At 56.0% G+C, this 26,903-nt stretch overlaps 1 protein-coding gene across 1 annotated transcript in view; it reads left to right on the forward strand.

Moving 5' to 3' along the window:
* Positions 1 to 26,903, forward strand: part of Caln1 (calneuron 1) — a 312,054-nt gene that overhangs the window by 126,963 nt on the left and 158,188 nt on the right. The window contains exon 3 of the mRNA XM_026400459.2: positions 20,625 to 20,768. Within this exon, the coding sequence (XP_026256244.1) occupies positions 20,625 to 20,768 (144 nt within the window). The remainder of the gene's footprint in view (positions 1 to 20,624; positions 20,769 to 26,903) is intronic.

The following is a 26,903-nucleotide window of genomic DNA, read 5'->3' on the forward strand; positions in this document are numbered from 1 at the left end:
CACTCTCCCGACGGCCCCAGAAGTGCCTGAGGCACAGTGAGACTGGACACTCCTTGGGGATCAGGGGGCGTATTTCAAGGTGGGGGAGCCCCCGCCAGGTGTGGTGTCCCTGCAATGCTGCCCACTGCAGCCCAGGGGTGTTAGAGAGAGACCCTTAAATGTACCCTTCGGCTCGGTAAGGAGAAGGGTCGGTCTTCACGTTCATGGTGGAGGCTCATGTCCAGGGGTCAGTGACTGGATCCCGCTGACCTGAGTCCTGTGTGAGCGCTGGGGCTCGGGCTCTGGAGGGCGTCCTGATTTGTACTCCATACGCAGGGACGTAGCTCCAGGCACTGAGAAAACAGCTGTTTGGGGGTTTATTTGTCCAAGTGCCCAGGGACAGTTTGGGGACAAACAGTGCTTTATTTGGAGTTGTTTATTCTTTCTGTGCCTCTCCTCCACGGGGTGACCTCATATAACCTTCCTCGGCGAGGAAGACCTGAATCAGCCTGGATCCAGCCTCGGGGACACTGTCTGTAGCCGGGGGACACTTCCTGTCAATCTAGTACCTTAAGAAGAACTAGCGGAGGCTCCTATGCTGTCGGGGTTCCTCCCTGGCCCTTGGCTGGTTGTGGGGGGCTGAGGCTGGAGGGATTTTCCGGGGTCTCTGCTTGTTGGAGGGTGACTCGTGCTCGCCTTAGCTGGGCAGCACCGTGGGTTTCTGTTTCTAGAGTGGCATGGATTTTGCAGTGTTGTCCAGTGACTGGGCTGCTGGACGGCTGAGACCCTGGCTCCTGAGGTTCCGGGCAGGTGCCCGGTCACTTCAGATCCTGCTGACGGACGTTGGTGGCTGACACCCTGGGGGGCGCCTTCCACGAGGCTTTCTTGGACCAGCCGAGGCCGGCTCTTGGGGGCTCCCGTGGGACACCCGGCACCACTGAGGGGGGCAGCAGGTGTGAGGTGGCTTCCTGGAGCCGAGAACCCTGGGCTCTGGGGCCGACTCCTGGGGTCCTGCCACAGCTCTGTGGGGCGGGGTGGACACCTGCTGGGCGGACGTGGGTCCTGGGTTTTGGTTGGTTTGCATTCGGGCTCAGAATGCTCCCCAGAGGTTCTGAAATCCATGTGTGGGCACAGGACGCGGCGAGGGGGACAGCACTAGACAGGACTGTGGCTGTGACACAGCGCTGAGGACAGAGCCCTGCATGCGAGGTGGGTCTCTTAGGGTTGAGTGATGCCCCCAGGATGTGGGTCCTCACCCCCAGCACTTCAGGAGGTGGCTTGTTGGAGGTGGGGTCCTTCCAGAGGGAGTCGTGGGAGGTCACTGGTCCAGTGTGAATGGTGTCCTCGTGGGAAAAGGGGCATTTGGAGGAAGACACGCACGCTGAGAGCGCCAAGTGACGGGGACGCGGGGTCTGCAGTGCGTCTTCCACCAGCAGTACAGAGGCGCCTGGCAGGGGTGGGGCGGGTCCCCTGGCAGCCGCAGAGGGCACCAGGTTGCCAACGCCTGGCCACAGAACCCGGCCTGGGACCGTGGGCTCAGCTTCCTTGGTGGACTCTGCCCTGGCAAACGGTGGCAGCATCACAGGGGAGAGGAGCTGGCAGGGTCACCAGGAAGAGGCCAAGGACAGAGGGCAGTGTGGGTCAGGACAGTCGTCTGCCTGGTGATAGCACCTGAGCTTGTCACTGAGAAGGCCAGCCTCATGCAGGCCCATGACAGTGACATCATGGTCACGGTCATCATCATGGTCATTGTCATTGTTATTGTCAGTGTCAATGTCACCATCATTATCATCATTACTGTCATCATCATTGTCACCATTGTCATTGTCACTGTCACCATCATTATTATGTCATCATTGTCACCACCATCATTGCCACTGTCACCATTGCCATTGCCATGATCATCATTATCACCATCACCTTCACCATCATGTCATCATCATGTCATTGTCATCGTCATTACCCTCCCCATCACCCTCCCCATCAACCTCACTGTTATTGTGACATTGCTGTCATCGTCATCACCTTCCCCGTCACCCTCCCCGACACCCTCCCCATCATCGTGTCATCGTGTCATCGTCGTCATCACAGCTGACATTCACCGAGCTTCTGCTATGTGCCTGACTCTCACCCTCTGCATGTGACGTGCCACCCTGTGGTACAGGGATGTTGGTGATGTTCCCGTTTTGCAGAAGGGACACCGAGGCCCAGGGAGTGACCTGTGGACGTGGCCAGGCTGGTGGTGGTGTGAACGCAGCCCCCTGGGCCTCTCCTGCACGCACTGGCTTGTCCCCAGGAGACTGGCTGTGACTGTGCCCTGCCTCTGTGTTTCCGGCTCCTTTTCTACCCTGTCCCTGGCCCTGCTGGTGCTCTCGGGCGGCCTCCCAGCCAGTGGGCAGGCCGACTGCAGTGTTTTCAGTCACGTCTGCCGTGCCCGTCACCATGGAGTGCTCTTCTTGCCCACTTGGGGCCCCTGTGGCTCCTTTAGCCCTCTGGTCCAGCCACGGGGTGGGTCCCTGGAGTGGAGGCGGTGTCCCCAGGGTTCTGTCCTTCAGCCAACTTGGGCCCTTGGGTCCTAACTGGAGTTTGGGCCGCGTCTTACCCAGGAGGAGAGTCGCTCAGGCCTTGCTGAGCAGACGGAGCCTCCGTCTGTCTGTCTGTCCACCTCCAGGCTGTTTCTGAGGCAGAAGAGGCTTTATGGCCCCCCCACCCCCCCAGGAAGGTTGAGTTTCAGATGTGTGACTGCTGACACTCTTCCCAGGAGGCAGGGCCAGGGCCAGGACTGTGCTGTGGCCGTGGGTCACGCCTGGCCTTGGGCTGCTGTGGCCTGTGTCTGCCGTGGTCCATGCTGGGAAGCCCCTGTTCTTGACCTTCCTTCTGGGGAGACTCAGAAAGAGGCTGCCTTCCCCCAGCTGGGGACTAGAGGCCACAGCCTTCATCAAGGCCCTGGACGGGTGACCGTGCAGGGTCCTGGCACCCTCCCCCGTCCCCAGAACCATGCATGGAGAGAGGCAGAGTCACATTCTGCATGGACCTGTGACTTTGAGCTCTAAGGGCATGCTGCTTCAGACCTGCCTCGCGATCCTGCCACCCTGCGGCCTCCCCAGCAGCACTGCAGGGCCTGGCTCTGCCACTCAGGGGCCTCCTGCGCTGCCCCTCCTCTCCGTAGCTATCCCCCGAGTGCCACCGTGTGGGGGATGGGGGCCGACAGCTATGTGAGTGGCTGGGCGTGAGTCACTGGCACACATGCCGCCCAGCAGGGGGTGTTGGCTTCGGAACCCTCAGCTCTGACCCTCTACCAGAGTGACTGTGGCCCACCCTCGAGGTGACTGCAGTCCCTGAGGGGTCCTTCCCTTTGCATTGTCCTTCGACACGGGAGGGGCACACTCTCACCCAGATGTCCTCCTGGTAGGACCGCAGGTGCCAGAACTATCTAGGCAGTTCCCTGGGCAGGAGAGGCCGGGAGGGGCCTGTGCTGGCCACGCCTCCCTGACTTCTCCCCCATTCTGGAGGAGTATGACAGGAGAAGGGGAGGGCTCTTGTCTCTTCCCCAGGGCCCCGGGGGTGGGGGGTGGGGGTGGGACCTGGCTTCCGCTTTCCTCTTAAGGAACGGATCCATATTGGTCCTTGCAGAAGAGGGGGGCGGGGCGCATATCCAAGCAGTGACACAGTCCAGTCTTGAAAGGCGAGTCCACTGGAGGACCTCATCTCCCACAGGGGCCACGCCTGAGAGCTGGGTAATGAGGGAGGCCGGGGGGTGGGGGGCAGGCCTGCCAACGGTTCCTTTTGTGGCGTTTTATCAGCATATTGTCACAAAACCAATTTCCATGGTGAGATGGCTTTTCTCCCCTAAGCAAATGGCTTTTCACGTCTCTGAATGGGAGGGCAGCGCCTGCGGTGGAGGTGAGCCACCTCACTTCTCGGCCAGTGCTGAAGGGCACGCCGACGGCCCCGCAGGGGACGGTCTGCGAGGGTCTTCTCCAGTGGAACTGACCGGTGCCCACCCGGGGAAGAGTTTCTGGAGGGATCCGCCAGGCACAGAAGCCTCACGGTGCAGACAGGAGGCCTTCCCTCTGAGGTCCCAGGTCGCAGGAGGAGGAGCCCGTGGTGGAAGGGCCGCTGGAGGCAGGCCTGTGGCTCGTGGCTTTGTCTCCTTAGGAGTGTCAGATGCGTGGCGACATCCCCAGCCCAGAGACATCCCCAGCTCCCTGCCCGGCAGTCCAGGCGCCCACACTCCGAGAGCCATCTCTGTTTGTCTCCTGGAGGTTCGAGGTGGTCTGTCCTCCCAGGGTCTGCGAGTGACAGTGTTGAGGGGTGGCCTTGGAGGTATCGGGTCCTGGAGGTGTCATCCTCAAAGAGGTGGATGTGGGTTGCTTGAGACTGGATTTGTTCCATGAGAATTGGTTGTTGCAGGGCCTGGCTTGTCCCCTGACCCTTCCGCTCACTGCTCCCTGATGTGCATGAGCTACAAGCCGTGGTATGCCGTCCAGCTGACCAGATGCTCTTGAGCCCCCAGAACTATCAACTAAACTGAGCTCTTTTCTCCATTAAGTTCCCAGCCTCAGGTATTCTGTCATAGTCACAGGAGCAGACTGAGTGACAGCAGTGAACAGGACCAGCAAGGGGACAAAGCACCTGACCTGTCTCTGGTCCGAGGCCACAGCATGTGTTGTCCTGGTTAAAATCATTCTGTATAGGAAACTTCATGTCCTGATTTCTTAAGAAAATAGATTTCTCATGTCACTTATCAAGTACAGTTTTTGATTGTGCCTAGTACTCCACCGTACAGGGTAGTGAAGTTGCTGTCAGAGTCTTTTCTGTTTTTACTACTTTATTTTAAATGATTTAAAACGTCCAGATTTCCTGTTAGTTGACATTTGCCCACCTTTGTTTCATGACTCTTTTTTTTTTCTCTCTCTCTCTCCCTCCTACACTGGGAGAGGATTTTTTTCCAACCCCTTTTAGTGTAAGCAGCAGGCATGGTGTCCCCTCTAGAGCGTCTTTTCCACAGGACGCTCTGCTGTACAGCCACAGTACAGTCCCCAGGGTTGGGCACTGGGTCACCACCGTCTTCTCACAGGCTGCGTCAGGTTTCACCCGCTGCACAGTGACGTGCCCTCTGGTCGGCTCAGCCACTGCGGTGTCACTTGTGGCTTCACCTGTGATGCTCTTAGCCTCCCCTGGATCTGAGGTTCCTTGGGCTTTGTGTGGAGCACCCAGCCCCTGGAGCCAGGGCCATTATTTTGCAGCATGTCTCTCCGTCTGTTTGTCTGCTGTGTCCTCATGGTTAGAGAAAACATGCAGCTTTGGAGGAGCGTCACAGCCGTGACGGCAAGCTGTCCTGTGGCCTCAGACCAGAGACACGTCAGGTGCTTTGTCCCCTTGCTGGTCCTGTTCGCTGCCGTCACTGAGTCAGGTGGAGGCTGCCAGCCTCCACACTGCGCGAGGCCTTTCCTCCTGGCGCTGGCCTCTGCTCTGCAGTACGTGAACCATTGAATATCTGGCCGCCATGGTGCCCTGGCTCGTCGGCCTGCAGTGCCTGGGATTCCTGCCTGACTCTCGGTCGCCGTCTGTGACAGCTTCACAGCCTGGGGGCAGTTTCCAAGTTCAGCTTTCCCTGCTGGTCTGTGCGCTGGTCCCTCAGCCGGAGCCCTTTCTGACCCCCTCTTCTGGTCCTCAGCATCTGTGGGGACCCTCTGTTGCGGGGTTGGGATACACTGTAATCTCCTTGTCTCAGGGTCCACTCTGCAGCCCCTTCATAGTTCCTGGGTCCTCTCGGTGGCCCGTTACTCAGGATGACGATGGTGGGGCTCGTTTCTTGGCTCACAGTGCGCCAGGGGCGACGTCCACACCACTCAGCCGCCTTGGTGATTTTAGCAGCTCGGCCTACTCTGTGCGGCTTAGTGCTTTGGGTTTGCTGGCTGCCAGGGCTGCCCGGAGAGGCCTCGCAAGGTCCACAGGGACACATCGAGCTCCTGGGAACAGAATCAACCCACAAAGCGGGGACAATCCCCGGGGCTTACTTGGGTGTGGTTTTTCGACTCCACAACCAGGGCGATGCCTGGCCCCTTCTGGTAACTGCTGTGCAGCTGCTGGAGAGACGTTGCCTGCACTGGTCGCCAGGACGTTCACAGGGTGGGGGGTAATCTTCATTGTCGGCAACCTCTGTGTTCATTGGCGGGAGATGGACATCGTTCTACAGTAGTTGGCTGGAGTCCGCGGCTCGCTCTCTCTGTGTGTGCGGCGGATCTGTGCATTTGTGCAGGTACACGTGAGCCACGTGCGGGGCACACAGGGGGTGAGCACGTCAGCATTCAGAGTGAAGGTGTAGCGGTCCCAGGCGGCAGCAAGTCCTGCAGCCATGGGAGTAGTGGTCATCACTCAGGTGGGAAGGAGAGGAGTATCGTGACAGCACCCACAGGGCGTCACCCTGGGATCGTCCCTCCCTAACGTCATTGCAAGAGACCTGAAGGAATATGGTACCATCATAGATTTGATAAAACTGGGTCAGATAAACATTTATTATGCTATTATTTTTCTGAACTCGAATGTTTGAAATATTTTATGATAAGAAGCAGGGTGTTGAGTGTGTCAGGCAAAATATACCACTGAGGTGTGTCTCCAGCCCAGAAACCACGTTCTGTGTGTGTGTGTGTGTGTGCGCGCACGCGTGTGCGCGTGCGGGCGCGCTGGGGACTGAACCCAGGGGTGCTCAGCCACTGAGCCACATCCCCAGCTCTTCTTAGTATCTTATTGAGAGATGGGGCCTTGCAACTTGGGGTCTTTCTGAGCTGCTGAGGCTGGCCTTGAACTTGGAGGCCCTGCCCCAGCCTCGCCACCTGTTGGGGTTACAGGCACACGCCTCCGCCCCCAGCAGAAATAGAGACTTCTAAAAGCATGGACAGGATGCTAGATCCCAATTCAGGGTGGTGGTTATGCCTGGGCGTTGAGGAGAGCGGAGCTGTGGAGCAGGGCGCAGGGCTTCCCTGTGTTCTGATGTCCACTTCTGTCCATCTTTTAATTGAAGCAAAATGACAAAATATCAGATTTGATACAGTTGACTGAGGGCTCACGGGGCTCACTGTGTCCTTATGACGAATCCCGCTTCTTCTGTGTTTACCAAAGGCACAGGAGCAAACCCACGCCTCTGGACAGTCGTGAGTCATGCACCCACAGCTTGTCACTCGGGAGGCACGGACTGAGTCACACCCAGGGCCACCTCGGAGGAGACACAGACCCAGGGTGGCAAGAAGGAGGGGCAAGGGAAGCAAGAGGGAAGGGTGGAGGGCAGGTGCTGAATGTCCCCTAGGCAGGATGTCCCCAGATGGAGTCACTCCCGGGGAGAGGAATGGGGAGGGGACTTGTTTCCTGGCTCTCTCTTTTTCTCTTTCCGATTGGTTAGAATTCATTCTCGAGGACTCAGTGCCCTGTGCTTCTGGGATGCACCATCTTGCCCACTTGGCCACTGCTGGGGAGGACAGCCGGCCCACTCAGCTCAGGAGCCATGCAGGAGCAAGGCCCCTGTATTGGCCATAAGCCCTGAGCTCCAGGGCCCTGAAGGAGTCTCATCTGAGCCCCGGCGGTGACAATGGCTATGGCAAAGCCGATGGCCGTGGGCTGGGAGCCTGACCCAAACAGGGGGTCCTCTCTTCTGTGTGGAAACGGGGGGAGGAGAGGACTTCTGTCGTGGGTGAGTGAGCAGAGAAGAGGGTGGGACATGGACCCCTGGACAGTGGCCTCTTTCTTTCCTGCAGGGCAGTGGAGGCCTGTCCTTCCCTTTCCCAAAACACGCATTTCATTTTTTTTGATGGACACGTAGTGTGTGTGTTTGTGGGGTGCCACGTATGCCCAGTGCTTGTGTCCAGTGTGGACTGAGCGTGTCCAGGCTGTCTGGCCACAGGGTGCCCATGGTGCACAGGCAGAGAGCAGGGATGGAGCAAGGGTGGGTGGCTCCCGGTGAGCTGAGTCAGAAGGGTAGTCACGGGGGCCGATGGACTGGATCAGCGCTGAGGAGCCCAGGTCTTGGGGGTGACGAGGATAGTGAGCACATGAGCTGGCTGGAGAAGTGCAAGGCTGAGGTGCAACTTTCCGATTTCAGAGGGGGACCTGCTCGGTGGGCCAAGGACCAGGGGCCACGTGTGGGGTCCCTGGAGAGGGGCCGTTAGCTAAGGGCCCTGGACATTTTCCTGGGTGAAGGCAGGGCCCAGGAAGGAGCAGGACTATGGCTACACAGGCCTCGAAGCCTCCGTTAGTGCCTAACTGGCTGTGTTTGCACCAGAAATTGACAGAAGACACCAGGAGTGAGAAGAAGCAAGAGGGAGGGGTCTTGGCATCTCCCTTCTGGCCAGTCCCCTCTCCCCTGTGGGAAGGGCCGCCTGTCTTTGGGCCCCTCTGCTGGGACATTGCACACCAGTTCCACAGGTCAAGCCACATCCCTGTCCTGTGGGCTCGTCTGCTTTTCCAACTCGTGTCTGTATCTTAGTGATTTTCTTAAACTTTAGAGATATCCACCTGCCTTGAATGCTTGTTTAGAAAGATCTTTCATTGTCTATTATGTTTGAATTCCATCTACCTTTGAATTTTCCAGAGTGTAGTTGTGACCTCATGTTTCCCAGTTCCTGATTGACTGTGCAGCCGCTTACTGAGGGATTTTGACTCACTGGGTTGCAACGTGGCCTTCCTCACGTGGCTGGTCTCTGACTCCAGGTCCACAGGGACCGGGTGCCTTGGGTTGCTCTCTGCCTGCCTGCCTGTTGCCTCTCTGCCAGAGAGGTCGGGGACGATGTGTGTGTGTGTGTGTGTGTGTGTGTGTGTGTGTGCATGCGTGTGCGTGCTTGTGTGTGTGTGCGTGTCTGTGCGTGTCTGTGCGTGTGCAGGTGTGTCCGCATGTGTGTGCGTGTGCACGTGCACGCGTTGTGCCTGTGTGTGTGCATGTATATGTGTGTGCGTGCATGTGTATGTGCTTGCGTGTGTGTGTGCATGTGCATGTGTGTGCCTGCGTGTGCCTGCGTGTGTGCGGGAACCCTTGCTCATGCTCCTGGGACTTGCTTAGGGTCAGGTTTCTGGGCAGGATCTCCCTCCTCTGAGCTGCCCTGGGATACGGAGGGCTGGGCTGAGGTCGGCCCACGTGGGCTGATTTCAGACTCCCTTCCCGAGCTGGAGCCAGTGTGAGGCTTTGAATGCTCGTTTCAAAGGTGCAGACTTATTTTCGATAGAGAACCAGCACTTAAAACAAAATGAGGGAGCTGGCAATTTGAAGCCAATAAATTGCTTCCCGTGGATAATGGGATATATCTGCAGCCTGCGGTCGAGAGCGTCTCTTCATCTGCAGCCCTTTATCAATTATCAGGGAGGCAAAATGGACCGGAAATTACGAGGCGGGAGCAGAGGGAGGCCATGTGTGTGAGCTGGCAGAGGGAGCAGCTGCGGCTGCCCAGGGCTACCCTGGGTCCCCTCTGTGCCTCCTCCTTCTCAGGCCCCACCCCCACATCACTAAGCTTCAGTGGCCGCCCCTTAGGGGCAGCACCCTGCGGGCCCATCTGCTTGACAGCACTAGAAATGGGCCGTGTTGGCGTGTCCTTGATGTGAGAGGAGGAGGGCAGGCTGGGTGTGTTCAAGGTGAAGGGTGCCCAGGTGGGGTGCGGATCCTTCTCTGGATCAGAACGCGCCTCCTCTGACCCCACGCTGGCCGTCCCCTCCTGCCTGTGCCGGAGGAAGTGACAGGTGACTGGGCGAGTGCTGGGCTCCTTCAGGGCAGTCCTTTGCCCTCCATGGACAGCCAGGGGTCCTCTGGGCCCGTAGTGGGCACTTGAGTTGCTTCCATCTCAAATGCTACCAAGTGGATGAATGAAAGACTCCTTGACGTGTGTGACCGTCACTGTCCCCACGCCCTGTGGAGGTCACTATGGAACACCAGCAGCCACTGTGGTAGAAAGACACAGCCCACCCTGTCCCCTTGCTCCTCCATGGCTGAGGTTGACACAGACAGAGGGCGGTGGGCAGAAGCTGTGGGCTGGAGGGCAGAGACCTGCAGGGACCAGCAGTCAAAGGGACAGGCCTGGGGCTGCAGAATCAGCAGACTCTCTCTGTCCTCGAGGATGTGATGTCCTCCTGGGACGCAAGCGGGCAATTCAGGAGACCGTCTTGCAGAGGTGGGTGGCGTGTGCCATTCTGACGGCAGTGCATGGAGGCAGAGGACGGCCCCTGGGAGCAGCCACGTAGGAGCACACTGCTTCAGGGGAGACCTGGGTGTGTGTGGGGGGGCGCTGGGAGAGGCCAGGTGGCCGGGACAGGATGCGTGCCCTAGCACATGTCCCCACGAGACCCAGCTGTGTCCCCAGTGGTGTCAGGACATGGCGGAAGCCAGGCTCCCCAGAGTGTTGGGCCCTGACTTGTCCTGGGTGGGGACATTGGTTTAGGAACTGGGCTGTACCTTAGTTAATAGAAGAGAGAAGACACCAAGGTGTCCTGTCCACGAGGACGTCTGCTGTTTCTGGAGTGTTTGTCCCCACCCCCAACATCAGTTCTGTGGTGGGGGAGGGGCTCGGTGCCAATGTGGACGGGGGGGGGGCTGCAGCCAAGGGCAGGTGGCAACCCTAAGGGGTCCGCAGGTGAGGAAAGACTGGGCTGTCCAGGCTCGTGGGGTTCCTGCTAACTGACCAGTGTCCTCTGGGGGACAGAGAGCAGGAGCCCCTGCACCTCTGAGGCTGGGTTTCCAGACCGGCTCTGCACCCTCCTGCTAGCTCAGAGGTTGCTGGTCTGGGAGTGGCCGTGGAGGAGAGGACAGAGGACCCAGGTCCAGTCAGGGAGAGAGTCAGCCAGCTGAGGTTCAGGGACTGGATGCTGGCCTTTGTGTGACCACGAGACCCAGGGTGGGCCGGAGCCCGCAGCAGTTGGCCCGGCCGAGCACCCTTTCCCCTCTGGTCGCTTTGTCTCTGGGCTGTTTCCGCTCAGTGTGGGTGCAGATCCAGAGTGGTTTTGTTTTCTCTGATCTCTGGATGTTAACTTCCACGGTGCAGAAGCAAAGCGGTTTAATGAACAATTAGCTGCATTGATTGTGACCACGGTGTTCACAGAAGCTCCCTCTCTGCCGCTTGCAGGCATTCTAGTCCTCCGGGCCTCACTTCCTGTCTGGATGCTGGCCTCAGTGTCCCCCAGAAGGTGCTTGTAGCAGCTTGGGAAATGGCTACTGTGGTGAGGAGCCCAGGCTTCCCTGGGCTGCAGGGGAGCTTTCTGGACTCTGGACTCTCCCCTCTGAGGGCCAACCACGTAGTGTGCTCACAGGTCCTGCCTGGAGGGCGGGTGTCCCCACACACTCACCTGGGTTCCCAGCTTGCAGCAGCGGCCATGGGCTTGGGTCTTCCTCAGGGCCACCCTGCAGATCTTGACCACTCTGCAGATCTTTCCCAGGTGTAGGGCAGTGCCCCTACCCTCAGGGGACATGTCCCAAGACCTCCAACAGACGCCTGCAAGCATGGATAGTACCAAGCCCTGTGCACAGTGTTTCTTCCCACCCACACGATACAGTTGAATCCACACACAGGCATCGCAGGAGATCCACACACAGGCAGGGGATCCACACACAGGCAGGGGATCCACACACAGGCATGGCAGGAGGTCCACACACAGGCAGGAGATCCACACACAGGCAGGAGATCCACACACAGACAGGAGATCCACACACAGGCAGGGGATCCACACACAGGCAGGGGATCCACACACAGGCAGGGGATCCACACATAGGCAGGGGATCCACACACAGGCAGGGGATCCACAGACAGGCAGGAGATGCACACACTGGCAGGAGATGCACACACAGGCAGGAGATCCACATACAGGCACAGCAGGAGATCCACAGACAGGCAGGAGATGCACACACTGGCAGGAGATGCACACACAGGCAGGAGATCCACATACAGGCACAGCAGGAGATCCACATACAGGCACAGCAGGAGATCCACACACAGGCAGGAGATCCACTCACAGGCAGGGGATCCGCACACAGGCAGGAGATGCACACACAGGCAAGAGATCCACACACAGGCAGGAGATCCACTCACAGGCAGGAGGTCCACACATAGTCATGAGATCTACACACAGGCAGGAGATCCACACACAGGTAGGAGATCCACAACTGTCACAGAGCAGAGCAGTAACAACAGGGTTCCAGGGTCAAAGTCATTTAAAACTTGTGGATTGTTCATTTCTGGAATTTTCCCGGTGATGCTTCGGACCCTGGTTGACCACGGGTAACTGAGCCTGTGGATAAGGGGCACTGCTGTAGTCTGAACTGTCCATCTTTCCTTGAAGCTGCTTTCATAGTTTCTAGACCTTGAACTTTAGCCACTAAAGCCAGAGGGGTAGCTGGGTGACTGCTGTGTCTCCTGTGTGAGGGCCTTCATGCTGAGAAGAGATGGGACCTGGAGGAGAGCGTGAAGGATGCTGCCTGTGAGAGGTGCCGTGTGTCACGTGCCTGATGCAGTGACCCATTATCAGGGAATCATCCCAGGGAAATGGATATCGAAATAGTCCTGTAGCTATTGAGCTTTGTGTTTAGTGTGGTGCTGGTGGAACCAGTCCTCACACATGCTGAGCAGGCACTCTTCCCCGGGCCCTCCCCAGCCCACGGGGCAGTACACAGATAGTGATTCCACTGCAGCATTATCGAAAACTGGAAGCGATTCCAATGCCCCCCCACTAGGAGTCTGGAGAAATAGATTTCACTATAGCCAGTTGGAACTTTGGAATATCAATTGTATGGAAAATTGAGATGAAAGTGGAAAACAATATAAAGTGATATCAACAGCGGGAATCCTAATTTAATTAAGATGTAGATCAATAAGTTCAGAATCAGTGCCCTGATATGTTAAGGATGGTTATGGCTGACTGGTGAATTGTGGGTGATTATTTTCTTTGAATGTTTGGGGGGCTTTGTTTTTGGTGTGTGGTGCTGGGGTTGAACCGAGGGCCTCATGCTTGCTGGACAAGAGCCGCTCCCGGAGCCACACCCCCAGCCATATATAGAGCCACATCCCCAGCCATATGCAAATATATATATATATATATATATATATATATATATATATATATATATATATATAAAGAAGCATCAGATAATGCATAACTTGGAAAACCAAGAAGCCCTGGGCAGATTGTCTGGGAGGCAGACACCTGGCTTGCCTTGCAGGGTGCAGATGTCTCTGTCCTGGCAGAGGGGTCCAGAGCCGCCCTGTTAGAGCCCCCTCATGTCCCTGGAGGCCTCCTCTGTCCTAGAGGGTGGCCCTGAGGGTGTGTCTCCGCAGTGCTCACTCTCATATTCAGGTCCACCCTAACACCTCCTGTCAGCCTGCAGGGACCTTCAGCCTGTCTCTGGGCAGGGTGGGCGGCCATTGTCTGTTTCTGTTCTAATTTGCCTTGTTCTTTTACTGCTGGGGAATTTTCCAATAGCTTCAACCTACCCAGCGTGCAAAAATCAATCCAGCTTTAGCTGTCAGGCGTAGAACCTGGGGACAGATGGACGCTCCACCTCTAAACCCTTAGAAGTGCCAGTAGCTCCCCGATGTCTAGGCTGCTCCAGCTTTTAGAAATGCTTATTTTTCTCTGCTGGTGTAGTTTTACCACCTAATAAGTTACTGGAAGTGCTCATCTTTCAGAATGTTCGTAGGGAGGGACCTGGTTTTTCAGACACAGAGGTGTGATCTGGGCCATGAGATAATGGGACAGGCCGGGAGCCTGGGCACCCCTGGCACACACAATAGGGGCCTCCTGTTGCTGCCCACCCTCCTCAAGACCCCAGCCTGGAAGCCTCTTTCCAGTGCCTCTGCCTCTTGGCTGCTCCCAAGGTCAACTTGACTTGCCCTTTGGCAAGAGGGTGGTTGGCCAAGGTGAGCCTTGGGTACAGGATTTGGTGGATGTACCCTGCCCCATCTTGGTTTTAACCTTAGCGTAAGCATGGCGACTGGTCACAGGTTAATACTGCCGTAGGGATCCCAGGGAGGGACAGCACTGTGGCCAGCCTGTCTCCTGCAGGGTCCTCCGGCATGGCCCCAGAGCGGGGGTGGGGGGGTGGGGGGGTGCTGGGGGCCCCCTCCAGTCCCCTCCTGCTCCTTGTCGCTGTCCTCTCCAGGCTCTGGAGGCTCCTCCCTCTCTCAGTGTTCTCTGCCTCATTTTCCTCTCCCTCAACTCCAGTGTGTCTTGTCCCCTCAGGGGACACTTTAAGTTCTTTAAGCCTCCTAAGATCCTTTGTGGAACAAGATTCCTCTTAAACAAACAGCACAGATGCAGGAAGTGCCTGGGGACAGGTTCCTCTTGCCTGGGGGCAGCCTGCGGCAGAGGCACCGGCACAGGGGGCCTCCAACCCCAGGGGACAGGAGCCCAGGAGTTAGTGTCCCCAGGAAAACAGAGCAAGGTCGAAGAAGGGTGTGCAAAGCCACCCCGGCTGCTGGGCCTGTGGACCAGGAGGGAGCTCTGCCCCCTTCCTCGCACTCTTCCCTCCCTGGCCCTGCCCTGAGCTCTCCCTGTTGCCTGGTGAGGACACCCTTGGCTGCATTTCCCAGCTGAAGCAGGACAGTCACACTGAGCCATCTGCTCTCTGGGTGTCCTGCACCATCACATTCTGGATAACCCTCACATGGCATCTTAGCATCACCTGCCTCTGGACTCTAGCCAAGTGTTACCAACCAGCTGCTCGCAGGGAGTGACCACCTGGGTGCCCACAGGCCCCTGTCTTCAGCGTGGTCCTAACCCCTTTCCCTTTCCTCCCCAAAGCCTGCACTTCTTTCTGAAGTTCATGTCACCACTCCTTACCCACCTCACGAGCCAGAGACTCCAGGGTCTTCTTCAGATCCCCTCCCTCCCAAACCTGGACACCCAAGCCTGCCCTGAGCCCCAGCCACCACATCTCTGAAGACCTTTCTTCCTGCAGGGTACTCTGCTAGGGCGAGGACTTAGCTCCAAGTTCAGCCTCCTCCCCTGGGACTCCTGTCACCCAAGTCTGCACCACCCTGATGTGGAGCTCTTGGTTTAAAAATCTCATCCCCCTCCCTCTGTCCCTCCCCCTCCCCCTCCTTCTCTCTCCCCTCCCCCTCCTCTGCTTTGCCCCTTCCCCTCCTCATCCTCCTCTTTTTCTTCTCCCTATTGTTATTAAGATCACTGAGGAATCTCTGTGGCCTATATTAAGGGTCACGAACCTCAACCATGAAAGGCCACAGTGCAAATATTTCAGTCCCTATGGGTCAGAGCGCATGTCACCTGTGTTCCTGTCTACCTATGTGTGACACAAAGCCTTGGAGAATGGGGTGCAGGTGAGTGAGCGGGTCCGTGTTCCAGTGACGTTGTATTCAGAAGGGAAGGTGGTGGGTGGACCTGGGCACAGATGCACCTGGGGCACTGGGCAGGCAGGGGGGAGCCCAGAGGCCCCCTGCAGTCCTGTCCTCACCCACGTCTCCAGCCCACGTCTGCAGCCCACGTTTCCAGCCCAGGTCAGCCTTCTTGTTTCTGTGCCCACCTTGGACAGCTTCGTGGCCACGCCCTTGTCTGGGCCCTCTCTGCTCACTCCGCCCCTTGGTCTTAAGATTCAGAAGGTCCAAGGGTGACCTCCAGCAGCCTTGTGCCCAGTGTCTCTCTCCACTTTGCACCTCTCATCTTCACTCATGAACATCTGGTCACCTCTCCGTCTCTCCAACCAGGATACTGGGTTCTCGCAGCCTGGGAAGTGCTTCTGTGAGCTTTCTAGCGTAGCACCTGGCCTATGATAATAAGCAAACAGCAGCTTATTAGATGGGTTTTGCATCTACGGGGTGGAGCTCAGAAAAACTGCTGTTCTTCGTTACTGAGTTGAGGCTGGGAATTAGTGCTGTAAATGTCGGCTGGATGAGCGGTTGTATTAATCATCTTCAAATATTCTTCTTTCTTTGCCTTTCTTAGAGGAGGTGGAAACCTTTCCCGTTTCTCTTGTTGTCGTCTCAGTCCCACCTAATGCACAGTCTCCTGAGTGCAGGCCTTGGGGTTGGTGTCCCGCACTCTGTGGTTTAGTAATTAACCATCCCAGCCTCGCTGAGCTGCAGCCGTGTCCACGTCCACAAGTCCTCCGTGATGTGTGTCCACAGAGCCAGGCGTCTGTTAATAGAGCTATTAGTTAACGTGCTCGGAGCCCCCCCTTCTTCCTGCAGACACACTTCCGTGGAGAATAATGGGTTTTGCATCTACGGGGTGGAGCTCAGAAAAACTGCTGTTACTGAGTTGAGGCTGGGAATTAGTGCTGTAAATGTTGGCTGGTTCTTCAAAGCCTAAATGTTGGTCGACTAACATTGACTGGCTGGTGTCTGGACCTCCTCTGAGAAATGGGTCTTGCTCTCCAAGGCAGGTGTCCTTGTCATTGTCCCTGCCTGAATCAGCTGTGTCCTTAGGAAGGCTCGTGCGGCCGAGGCTGGAGTCTCAGAAGGCAAATAGTATGTGTGGCGGACATGCATGTGTTTTAAGAGAAAAGGGGTAACCAGCAAAATGAGAAGTAAACCCCCTGGGCTCCGGAACAGGACCTTTGCTCTCTGCGGCCTTGCTGGCCTCAGGGCCTTGCACATGGCTCCAGGAGGAGAGGTCCAGGTCCCCATGGGAAAGCAGACTTTGATTCTGGAAGGTTCCATAAGCAGTGACTAGATTCTTCCTTCTGGAGATGCATCTTCCCATGTCTCTCCCACACTCCATACAGGGACAGTCGGATGGCTGCTGTCACCAAGACAGGCCTCCTCTGGTTCACGGGTGTCTTGGGGGTGGTGGCAAGAGTGTGCTCCTGGTGCCCCTCTTGGGGGTGGTGGCAAGAGTGTGCTCCTGGTGCCCCTCGTGTTGTGTGAGGTCGAGAAGCGAAGTGGAACAGAAGACCCAGAGCACGGCTTGCCCTCCAGGGTCCTCAGCCCCCAGGAGACGAATCCTGTGAACACCTCGCAGCATGGCCAACCCATTTCTGCTTGCAGGATCTGTGGGCCCCTCTTTCCAAGGATGGAAGGTGGCCAGGGCCCGCCGGTGCTGCCAGCCACGCCTGCAGCCCAGCAGACACCTCGCCTGCTGCCCAGCAGACATCCAGCCTGCTGCCCAGCAGACATCCCGCCTGCCCCACCATCTCCGCTGGTTTTATGGCGTCGTTCTCACACCCTGTTCTGCTATTAAAAATAAAACGAGGCACGAATCCCACGCCTCTCCCAGACTGCGAGACTCATTTCCTTCCAATAAAGCCCCTGGTCGATCTGAGTTTCCCTTACCCAGAAAGATGGAATCTCCAGGGCGTCCACTCTGGATTTCCAGTTTCTTACCCTGTTTCCCCCTTCTCTGCCTGCTCCCTCTCTACCTGGGGGCCAGGAGCAGATATTCTATGTACACGGAGGACAGCTGTGACCTACTTACCTGCAGACCACGGGGGAGAGCACCTGGGCTGATAGCTGGCTGCTCTGGCCATGCTGGGCTGCAGGGCTGGCTGCGCACTTCCTGCAGACAGCCAACTGGGAATTCGAGGCCCTGAGGGAACAGGCCCTTCCCAGTGGGCAGTCCCGGAGTGACCCCCACCCATACCCCATCCTTGCTTGATGGCCCAATCCTGTAGCCCAAGGGAAGGTCTGGTGGCATCCAGGACAGCTCAGTGGGGGACAGGAGGCACAGCTGCTGGCATCCTCATTTCCATTCATGCTTTCACCCCACCTCCAGGCCCTCTGGGGTGTCCAGTGTAAGTTCATGGGAAGGTCTGGGATGTGCAGGGAGACCTTGAGAACAAGACGGGGCTGTGTCAACAGCAGGGAACCATCTGGCATGGTGACATCAGCAGCCCAGAGAGTGTAGGAGGGACGTGGAGATGATGTCCCGGGAGGAGCTGTCCAGAGAAGGAAGGGCAGGGCCCAGCCTGCTGCTGGCCACCCATGACCCTCACTGTGGGTCGTAACTGTTGTTTTCTCCTGTGGTGTGGCCCATCCTGGCCCCAAGGTAAAGCCTTACCATCGAGGCTGGAATGAGCTCAACCCTCACCCATTCTTCAGATGGGGAGATTGAGGTTGAGGGAAGCTGCCCTGGTCGCTGGGCAGAGCAGGGACCAGCATTCTTGTGGCCCTTTGGGAGACTCTCCTCTCCACACCACCATCCTGGGTGTCTGGCTCTGGCCTCGGGCTGCATGAGACTGTGGGATCCTGTGTCCTTGAGTGCATGTGCCTGCTTTCCTGAGGACTCCCAGGACTGTGTGGAGAAGACAGGCTGCCCTAGGTCCTCTTGGGCAGGACGGTTGATGGAGGAAGCTGACAGGTGCAGACAGACTTCTCCCTTCAGACTTTGGGCTGCAGGAAATAATTTTATTCTGTCAATGAAAGGAAGGGGTGATGTTTTGACAAGCAGATTAACAGCATATGTTGGAGAACAGTTTCCTGTTCTTCTTTTGAACACTGTAACAGTGTCCACAGATCCACAGCAGGGAGGGCTGGTAGGACTTAAAGGATCCTTGCAGCCAGCCTGGCTCACTTTACACAGGAGCAGCCGGGGCCTCCGGGTTTGGCTGCAGACTTAATTAGCCACGGGGCCCGGCCAGAAGCCGAGGGTCCTGGCTCCAGGCTGGTCTCTCCCCTGGAGCCCAGGTCTTCACAGAGCTGAATTAGTATTGGTAGTTGATAACACATCGCACAGTCACCGTGTCTTCAGAAGGGCCATGGGGACGGAGTGAGCCGGAGAGAGGGGGGCTGTCTTGAGCAAAGGTATTCTATGGAGACCTGGCCCTTCACGTGGCCTTGAAGAGTGGATATGATTTTGGCAAAGAAAGGGGATGCAGTCATATCCCGTGGGAGAGCGGGGAGGGATCGCACAGCAGTCTCAAGGGCACCAGGACTTGTCCCTGGAATCTGTAAATGATCTCTTGGAAAGAGGTCTCTCAAGACACGATTAAGTTAAGGATCTGGGATGGGGACATGGTACCCGTGTCCGCTGCGCATTGCCATGACCGCAGTACTTGATAGAACGACTGACAGAAGGAAGTTAGTTTGGGTTCATGGTTTCAGAGGTTCAGTCTGTGGTTGGCTGACTCCAGTGCTCTTGGCCCGAGGTGAGGCAGATCCTCCTGGAGGGAGCATGTGGTGGAGGGAAGAAGAGAGAGGGAGAGAGAGCAAGGTGCCAGGGACAAGCTGCAAACCCAGGGCAGCCCCCAGATCTGCTTCCCCCAGCCATACCCTCCCTGCTGGAGTTACTGCCCAGGTCACCATTCAGGTGGACTAATGCCCTGAACAGGCCACAGATCTCACGATGGAAACATTTCACCTCTGAACACTCCTGTGTTGTCTCACGCGAGCTTTTGGAGACACCTCAGATCCAAGCCATTACGGTCCCTAGATGCGCATGTTCCTATAAGAGGGAGGCAGAGGAAGATGGAGGTGACAGTGCAGTGACTGCAAGCCAAGGACCACTGGTGGTCGCTGGAGCTGGAGAGCAGAGAGTGATCTCCCCAGAGCCCCCGCAGAGCCTACCTCGGCCGACACCTCGATTGTGGTCTAGTGTGACTGCTAGGGAACAGACTTCCCTGAAGCCACGGGGTAGTAGTTACGAAGACAAGCCCGAGCCTGTCTGGGGAAGGCTGTCCAGGGGAGGGTATCTGCTGGACAGTCAGCCAGCAGGTTAGGGCCGAGTGTCCGTGTGACCTCAAGAGTGACAGTGAGTTCCCTGTGCCTCTTGCCACCCTGGCTGGGCCAAGCGGGAGAGCCGTGATGACCTGTGGATTGTTTTTATTTCTCTGTGGCACTTAGGACCATGCTCCTCATGTGACAGCTTGACGTGGCCCAACCGATGTGGGCAGCTGCCACTCCTGGGCTGGCAGGGGGTTCACGTCCAGCCTGCGCTAGGTCTGGTGGACCCAGCAGTGATGGAAGATGCAATTGTCTTCTGAAATCTCAGATTCCCCAGGCTGGCCTCGCAGGGTTGCTCTGTGCTGGAAATGCTCGGCCAACCCTGAACCCGCCGCCGTGGACGCTGGAGGATGGTGCGGGTGGAATTCAGAGCAGCTCTGGTTGGGGTTAAAGGGTCGGGAGGATCACCGGCTGAGTGCAAGGGCCTGGCTGATAGCAGAGTCAAGTTCTCTGCCAGCCCCGGGGGGAAAGTGATTAAAAATGCTTTCTGAGCTTTCCTGACACTCTTATTGATCTGAGGTTGTTTATAGCCATAAAACAACTGTAAATTAGAGAGTGAAATAAAAGCAGCAGGGTTCTTAACTCCAGCCCTCCTCAGAGGTCGGAAAGCTTCTGTGTGGCTCCTGAAGCAGCAGGGACCTGAAATATGTCTGCAGAGGGAAACTCAATCTCCTTCCTTCTGGGGCTGAGGACTAAGTCTTCTCGGGCTGCTGGAACGTGACCCTCTGCATGCTCAGAAGCACCCCGGGTGGCCTGGTTGCCAGAACGCAGCCCGGTTGTGCCGCCCAGGGTTTTAGGAAATGCAGGGCCTCCCTCTTTCTTTCTTCTTTTCCCTCCATTCTCTTTCCTTCCTTTTCTTTCTCCCTCCTTCTCCAGTCGTTTCCTTTTCTTCTTGGTGCTCTTTATCTGTTGAGGGGTGTCTATGGATCACCCCCAGGGACAGCCATTTCTGGTCCCCCTGTCGTGAACCCCGCCGTGTGACCACAGGACTCTTGCTTTTCCTTTCAGAAATCCGAGAGGCCTTCCGAGTGCTGGACCGAGATGGCAACGGCTTCATCTCCAAGCAGGAGCTGGGCATGGCCATGCGCTCCCTGGGGTACATGCCGAGCGAGGTGGAGCTGGCCATCATCATGCAGCGCCTGGACATGGATGGTAAGATTGCGGACAGCTCCCGCTCCTCAGCTGGCCAAGGCTCCCACCACGGGCTTGCAGCTTGCAGCCAGGGACTCAGGGTCCCGTCTGGGCTCCTAGCCGAGGAGTGGGGGCTTGGACGAGGTCACGGCTTCCACCAATCCCAGGGGCCCAGGGCCTGCAGAGGTGGTTCTGGCTGCTGCAGGAGGCTGGAGGAGGGAGCCTGGACGTGGCCTTTCCACCCCCTTTCCTTTCCCTTTCTTTGCAAAAACAGCTCTATGGAAAGAGAATTTGCATCCCATGAAATACTCCCGTGTAAAGCACAGGACCCTGTGGCTCTTAGTCAACTCAGGGATTTGTGCAGCTGGTGCTCGGTCAAGTTCAGGACCTTGCTGTCACCCCTGAGAGAAACCCCGCACCCCCTAGCCAGACCTCCCAAGCCCTCCACCCACAGGCCCAGCACCCCGAGTCTCTGTCTTGCCTCTGGGTCTGCCGGGACCAGATCTTCCGTTTGAGCAGGAAACACGGCCGTGGCCGCTGAGCCCGGCTCCTCTCCCCTGGCCCGGGGCTTCCTGACTCATCCCTGGCCAGGCAGACGCTGTGCTTCCTTTTGTGGCCAAAGCACAGTCCATCGTACGGCAATGGAAACCTCTTTTATGTCCGTCTGACGTGTGGGGTCTCTACTTAGGACATCACTGGGGAAGGGTCTCGCTGCAGAATGCTGTGGTCGTCTGGGGAGAGTCAGGGAGGCTTCCTGGAGGAAGGGGAATCGGCAGGAGGCCTCTGAAACAGAGGCCGTGGGGGTTCTAGCTCTGACTCAGTTTCCCTTCTGCTGAACAGGGAGAGTCCCGTCCCTCTCCATACCTCACAGGGCTGTGGGTTGGAGCGTGTGTGGCTGTGTGGCAGGCAACACGGCCCTAAGACTTGTGCAGCCCGTCCTTGGTCAGGTATCAGCTGCCTCAGGGGATGCGCCTAGCCTGGTTCCTTGGGCAGTGTCCTTGTGAACCAGCCCCACTGGCCATCCACATTCTGGGGCCGATGTGTCAAAGTCCCTATCAAAGAATCAACACAAATTTAAACAATAAAGTGATGGAATAAAATGGCCAAGAGGTGACTGCATCATCCATCTTGCATACACGACCATTGTAGCTGCCCATCACATAAGACCACAGAAAGGGGATGTTCTGCTCCACGTGTGTACAGTGTGCAAGATACACTCCACGGTCATGCTAACTAAAAGAACAAGCCAAAAGGAGAAAAAAAAATAGACATGTAGATATAAAAACTGTGCCTCAGCCTTTCTATTTTGAGAATTTATATCAAAGAAATAGTCAGAAATGTGGATCAAGATTATGTGTGTGTTTATAGCAACTTTGTTCCTCATAGTGATGTATGAGTTACATTTAAGGTAATGAAAACAATTGGTAATTAAGTCGTTTATGTACATCTCTCTATAGTTATTTTATAATATTTAATGCTACTGAAACTTATCATTAGTAAGTTGTTAGATATGGGTGTGCCAGGGCTCATACCCTGTGTTTAAAAATAATTATATCCATAAGAAAAATGATTTGGATGTATCCAGTTATGTCTCCATATAAAATTGTGGACCTACTTATGTTTTTGTTTTTCTCTATTCCTATTTCCTAATAACAAACATTTATTGATTTTATGATAGAAAAAGTTACTGAAATAAAAGCCACCAGGAAAAAAAAAAAAAAGATTCTTTCTTGCCCTGAAGTTGTCAGCCTCCTGGCAGGTACCGCGGCCTCTGCAGAAGGTCCAGGGCGGGGCCCTCTGTTGAGTCAGCCTGACACAACCTCCTCCTCCAAAGACCAGCCTGGATCCACACAGAGGGTCCAGAGCGGTGGCCCTTCCGCGCCCTGGGGCAGAGAGTGACTTGTGGGCCAGATGACGGGGACCCAAGGAGAGGGCCAGCGTGTCTCTTGGGGGACCAGATCGAGGCCAAGGTAGAGACGTCAGCTTGGCCTGCAGACTAGAGAAGAGCGTGGCTTCCTCCTGGTTTCTTGCTGGACTTGTGGGGGGTGGGACAACGAGATCGACTGGACGGTGACTGAGTGAAGCCCAGGGCCAACTTGCAGGTGTTCTGAGGCTGTTTCTCCTCTGTCAAAGTCACGGAGATGCTGTGTCAGGTTATCCATCAATGCGCAGGCCCCGCTGGCCCTCCTGGGTGGTCCTCCCGGCTGGCCCTCCGGGCTCTGAGGGATTGTGACTCTCTCTCTTTGCAGGCCTGACGTGGCCTTTCTTTGTGCTTTAGAGATGGCTCTGCAGGGCTGGAGAGAAGCCCATATTTTATAGTGAAATCTCCCACTGACTTCCATCATCATTTCAGGGATACGTCTGCAGAAAAACTTTCCTCCTTAAAACAGTAGAGATCTTAACCTGTGCCTCTGTTTATGGAGCTAAGAAGATTGGGTGCTTTTCATTTTCCTCACCCAATGGGCTACATGCAAATGGAATTGATAAGCAACTTCCGTAACAATGAGCAGGGCTATTGTGGGGGAATCAGTTCTCTGAGATTTAAGGGTCTCCAGCCAAGACCCTCTTGTTCTTTGTGCTGTATGCAGCACTTGTCCCCCTTCATCCTCTGGGGATATGTCCCAAGACCCATATGGGATGCCTGGGACTATGCATGATACCGACCCTATGAATGCTGTGAGTTTCCCTCTACATGCATACCCACAATAAAGTTTAGTTCATAAACTAGGTACAGTGAGAGATTAATGCCCTGCAGTGCCATGAAAGTCCATCTGATAACTAAGATGTCCCCCAAGTGATGGGAGGGTAGCATAAACACTGTGGATACCTTGGACCAAAGGGCAATTCATGTCCTGGGCAAGGCAGAGGGGGATAGTGTGAGGTGTTATCTCACTACTCAGAATAGTACAGTTTAAAACTTATGCATTTTTTATTTCTTTAATTTTCCATTTATATTATTTGACCCTGGTTGTACTTGGGTACCTGAAAATATAGAAAGTATAGTTTTTTTTTTTATAGGATTTGCAATGATGCAGAGATTCCCTGTGAGCTGGGATCCAGCTCACTGGGAATCTCTTCATCATTGCAAATCCTCTACAGTCCCATGGGACCTCCTGTGATGCCTATCTTAGGAGCTCCTCAGGTCACAGGCTCAGGCTCTGTCTGGGATGCCATCTGAGAGATTTCAAGTTTCACCAATTTATCCATAATGCTGAAGGCAGAACTTGCAAGCCTCGTAGAGAATTTCTGTTAAAATCCCAAGTCTTCTGCTGTTTCACAGTGACCCAAAGCTCATTTATTTATTTTTAAAGCACAGCTTCCTCCACATTTTGTTTTGGTGCCTACAAGAGACTTAGTACCAGATTATGAAAATCATGCAGGATTAGGAAGCAGGAGCTGCTGGCGGCTGATTGGTGCATGTGGAAGCAGAGTCTGCTGAACGTGGCGGCTGAGGCGTCGTGCTGCTGTGTGACGCTTGAGTGTTCTGTGAGCAATGCCTGCAAGGGGCACTTCTGGGAGCCTGGCACTGGCGTGAAGGGACGGACTGTTTCACAGTGTCCTTCTCTTAATGGGTCCTTTTGAGCTGTTCTGTTTTTTAAAAAATATATTAGAATCTAATTATATCCTCCCTCTCCCTCCTGTAACTGGGGTCTTGTGCAGAGCCTCAGTCCTGCCTATCAAGTTTCTTTCAGGGATGGAACATATGGAATGGCAGATATTTTTATGGGAATAATGCCAAAAAAAGAAAGAGAAGAAAAGAAAGGGTGAGAGGAAGAAGGAGGAAAGGCGTGTTTGGGGGGCAGGACTCAGGATTCTTAGTGTGAGATGACCCCACCTCCCAACCACAGACCCCGCCATCCGGGACGGCAGGGGAGGGGGCCCCGTGCCTCCCTCCATCCCAGCTGGCCCTGATTAGGGCAGGTCTGGCCCACACACCAGCCTTCTCTTTCTGGCGTCCATACGGCTTGGCGGATGGTGAGGTCATACCTTGGGCGCGAGTCCCAGCTGAAATCAGCCTGAGTCTGCGTGCGCCCGCCAGGTCTGCACAGGAGGTTTTCATTAGGTGGCTCCTGGGGAGCGGGTGCCGAGCTGGCTGCACACGGAACGGTCGCTCCTTGGACGAGGAGCTCGCCTGGGTCTCCCAGACAGGCTGGGCCAGACGGTTCCCAAGGGTGCTGTGGAAGGAGGCCGGGGTCTGAGATTGCCTCCTCCTGGCCTGCAGCCAGGTTGCCCTCAATGATGGGCCTGAGTGTATGTGTGTATGTGTGTGTATGTGTGTGTGTGTGTGTGTGTGTGTGTGTGTGTGTGTGTGTGTGCGTGTGTGCGCACTCACGTGAATGATGTGGGCGTTACGGGCAGAGCCACTAGGGGTCAAATATGCAGAAACCCCAAACCCGAAAGATGGCTGGACCTGCCTGGTGCCCAGGCATCCCTTGGCCCAGTGCTGCAGAAGTTCTTTCTTGGGACTTGGGATTCTGTGCTTCCTGGTGCTGCCTGCTCTGGTCATCTTCCATCAGGATCAGGAGTCGCCTTTCCCGAAGGCTTTTCCCAGGGTCTCCCAATAGCCCCGATTCTGGAAGCCCCAGCTCTTCTCCAGGTAGGAGATGGTGAAGCACCGGGGCTTCCTCTGCGTGTCAGGACCGGGCGTCTCACCCTCGCACCCTGATAGTCGTCCAGTGCCATCCTTGGCAGAACTGGAAAACGGTTGCTCAGAACATTATCTCTGAATTCTTTGGTAGAAGCGGGTTGAGCACTGAGCCTGGGGGCGCTGTGGGCATCGCACCTGCCCCTCCTCTCCCCTCAGCTCCATGTCCCCAAGCTGCTGCTGGGTCCCAGCCTCCTGCGTCGTTCTCTGGGGAGCGGAGCTTGCTGCATGCTCAGGGATTTTGATGACAGCACCACCTTGGTCACCTGGGATGAGTCCAGCTAGCCTGTGACCCAGGAGACCTCTCCCCCCGCCCCTGGGGCCTTTGCACCCATCACCCTCGCATTCCCTGGTGCAGTCCTCTCCTTGCGAGCAGCTCTCTCTCTCCTGCACCCAGTGACCCAGGTGCCTCTTGGAACAGGTGTAGGCCTGGCCCTCCTCCTCCCCGACTTGCCTCCCGCTCCTCAGAGGAGCCGCATGTCATTCAGCCCTCCATGGTGGCATTTTGAAATTTGTTCTCATCTCTCAACACATTTGAAGGTTTTTTTTTTTTTTTTTAGGTTCTCCACCACCTCGTGGTGAATCTGACTAAGTTCCGTTCAGGCGAGGCGGATTTTCCCGGGGTCCACCCTCTGTGAACCTGCCTGTTTTTGTCAGGTTCAGTTTGGGATCGTTTTGAAACAAACCACGGAGCTGTGTTGGGTGAGAGTCAGGGCTGGGCAGAGGGAAAGATGGATGGAGCCCATGGTCGCCCTTCAGTGACCCACTCACCTTTACTGATGAGTGTCCACATAACCTCTGTCTTCCTTTGTGACCTCTTGGAAGACGGCAGTAGGTGCTGATGCCCAGTCCTGGTCGCAGCGTGTCAAGGAGGGTGTTCCGGGGCTAGACTGGAGCTGCGTGGTGTGGCTCAAGCATGTCCCAAGGTCACGTGTTGAAGCTTCATCTGAAAATCCAGGTGTGGATGACTGGGTCACCAGAGCACTGCCCTCCTGGGGGATGCAGCAGGTGGATGGGCAGTTGGCAGCACTTCTGTTGGAGCAGGGACCTCTTGTGGGGGGGCGCTTCCCCTGCCTCCACGTAAGACGCCCTCCTCCATGCTTAATGCACCAAGACCTGACCAGATGCTGAGCAGATCCTGCACCTGCCGCTGGGCTCCCAGCCTCTGGACCCTGAGCCACATAAACCCTCTTCTTCCTCAATTACCCAGTCCGTGCTGTTCAGATTGAGAGCAGACGGTGACGGTCTGGTTGTAAGATGGGATGTGCTCTTCCTACCCACGGTGGCTCCAGGTAGAGCCACCGAGGTGAGGCTGTGGCCCTTGGTCTGAAGAGAGGCCCCAGCTCTGAGTGCACATTGGATTCACCTGGGGGTGAGGTTTTGATGCACTTCTTAAAAATCATAACATTTCACTCTGGAAAAGTTTAACAAAATAATGCATGGGAATACCTGTCTTTGCATAGCCTGCCCACTACTGAGTGTCACCATTGAAAAGATCATCACTGAGATGA

The sequence above is a fragment of the Urocitellus parryii genome, chromosome 9, assembly GCF_045843805.1.
Source record: "Urocitellus parryii isolate mUroPar1 chromosome 9, mUroPar1.hap1, whole genome shotgun sequence".
Taxonomy (NCBI): Eukaryota; Metazoa; Chordata; class Mammalia; order Rodentia; family Sciuridae; genus Urocitellus; species Urocitellus parryii.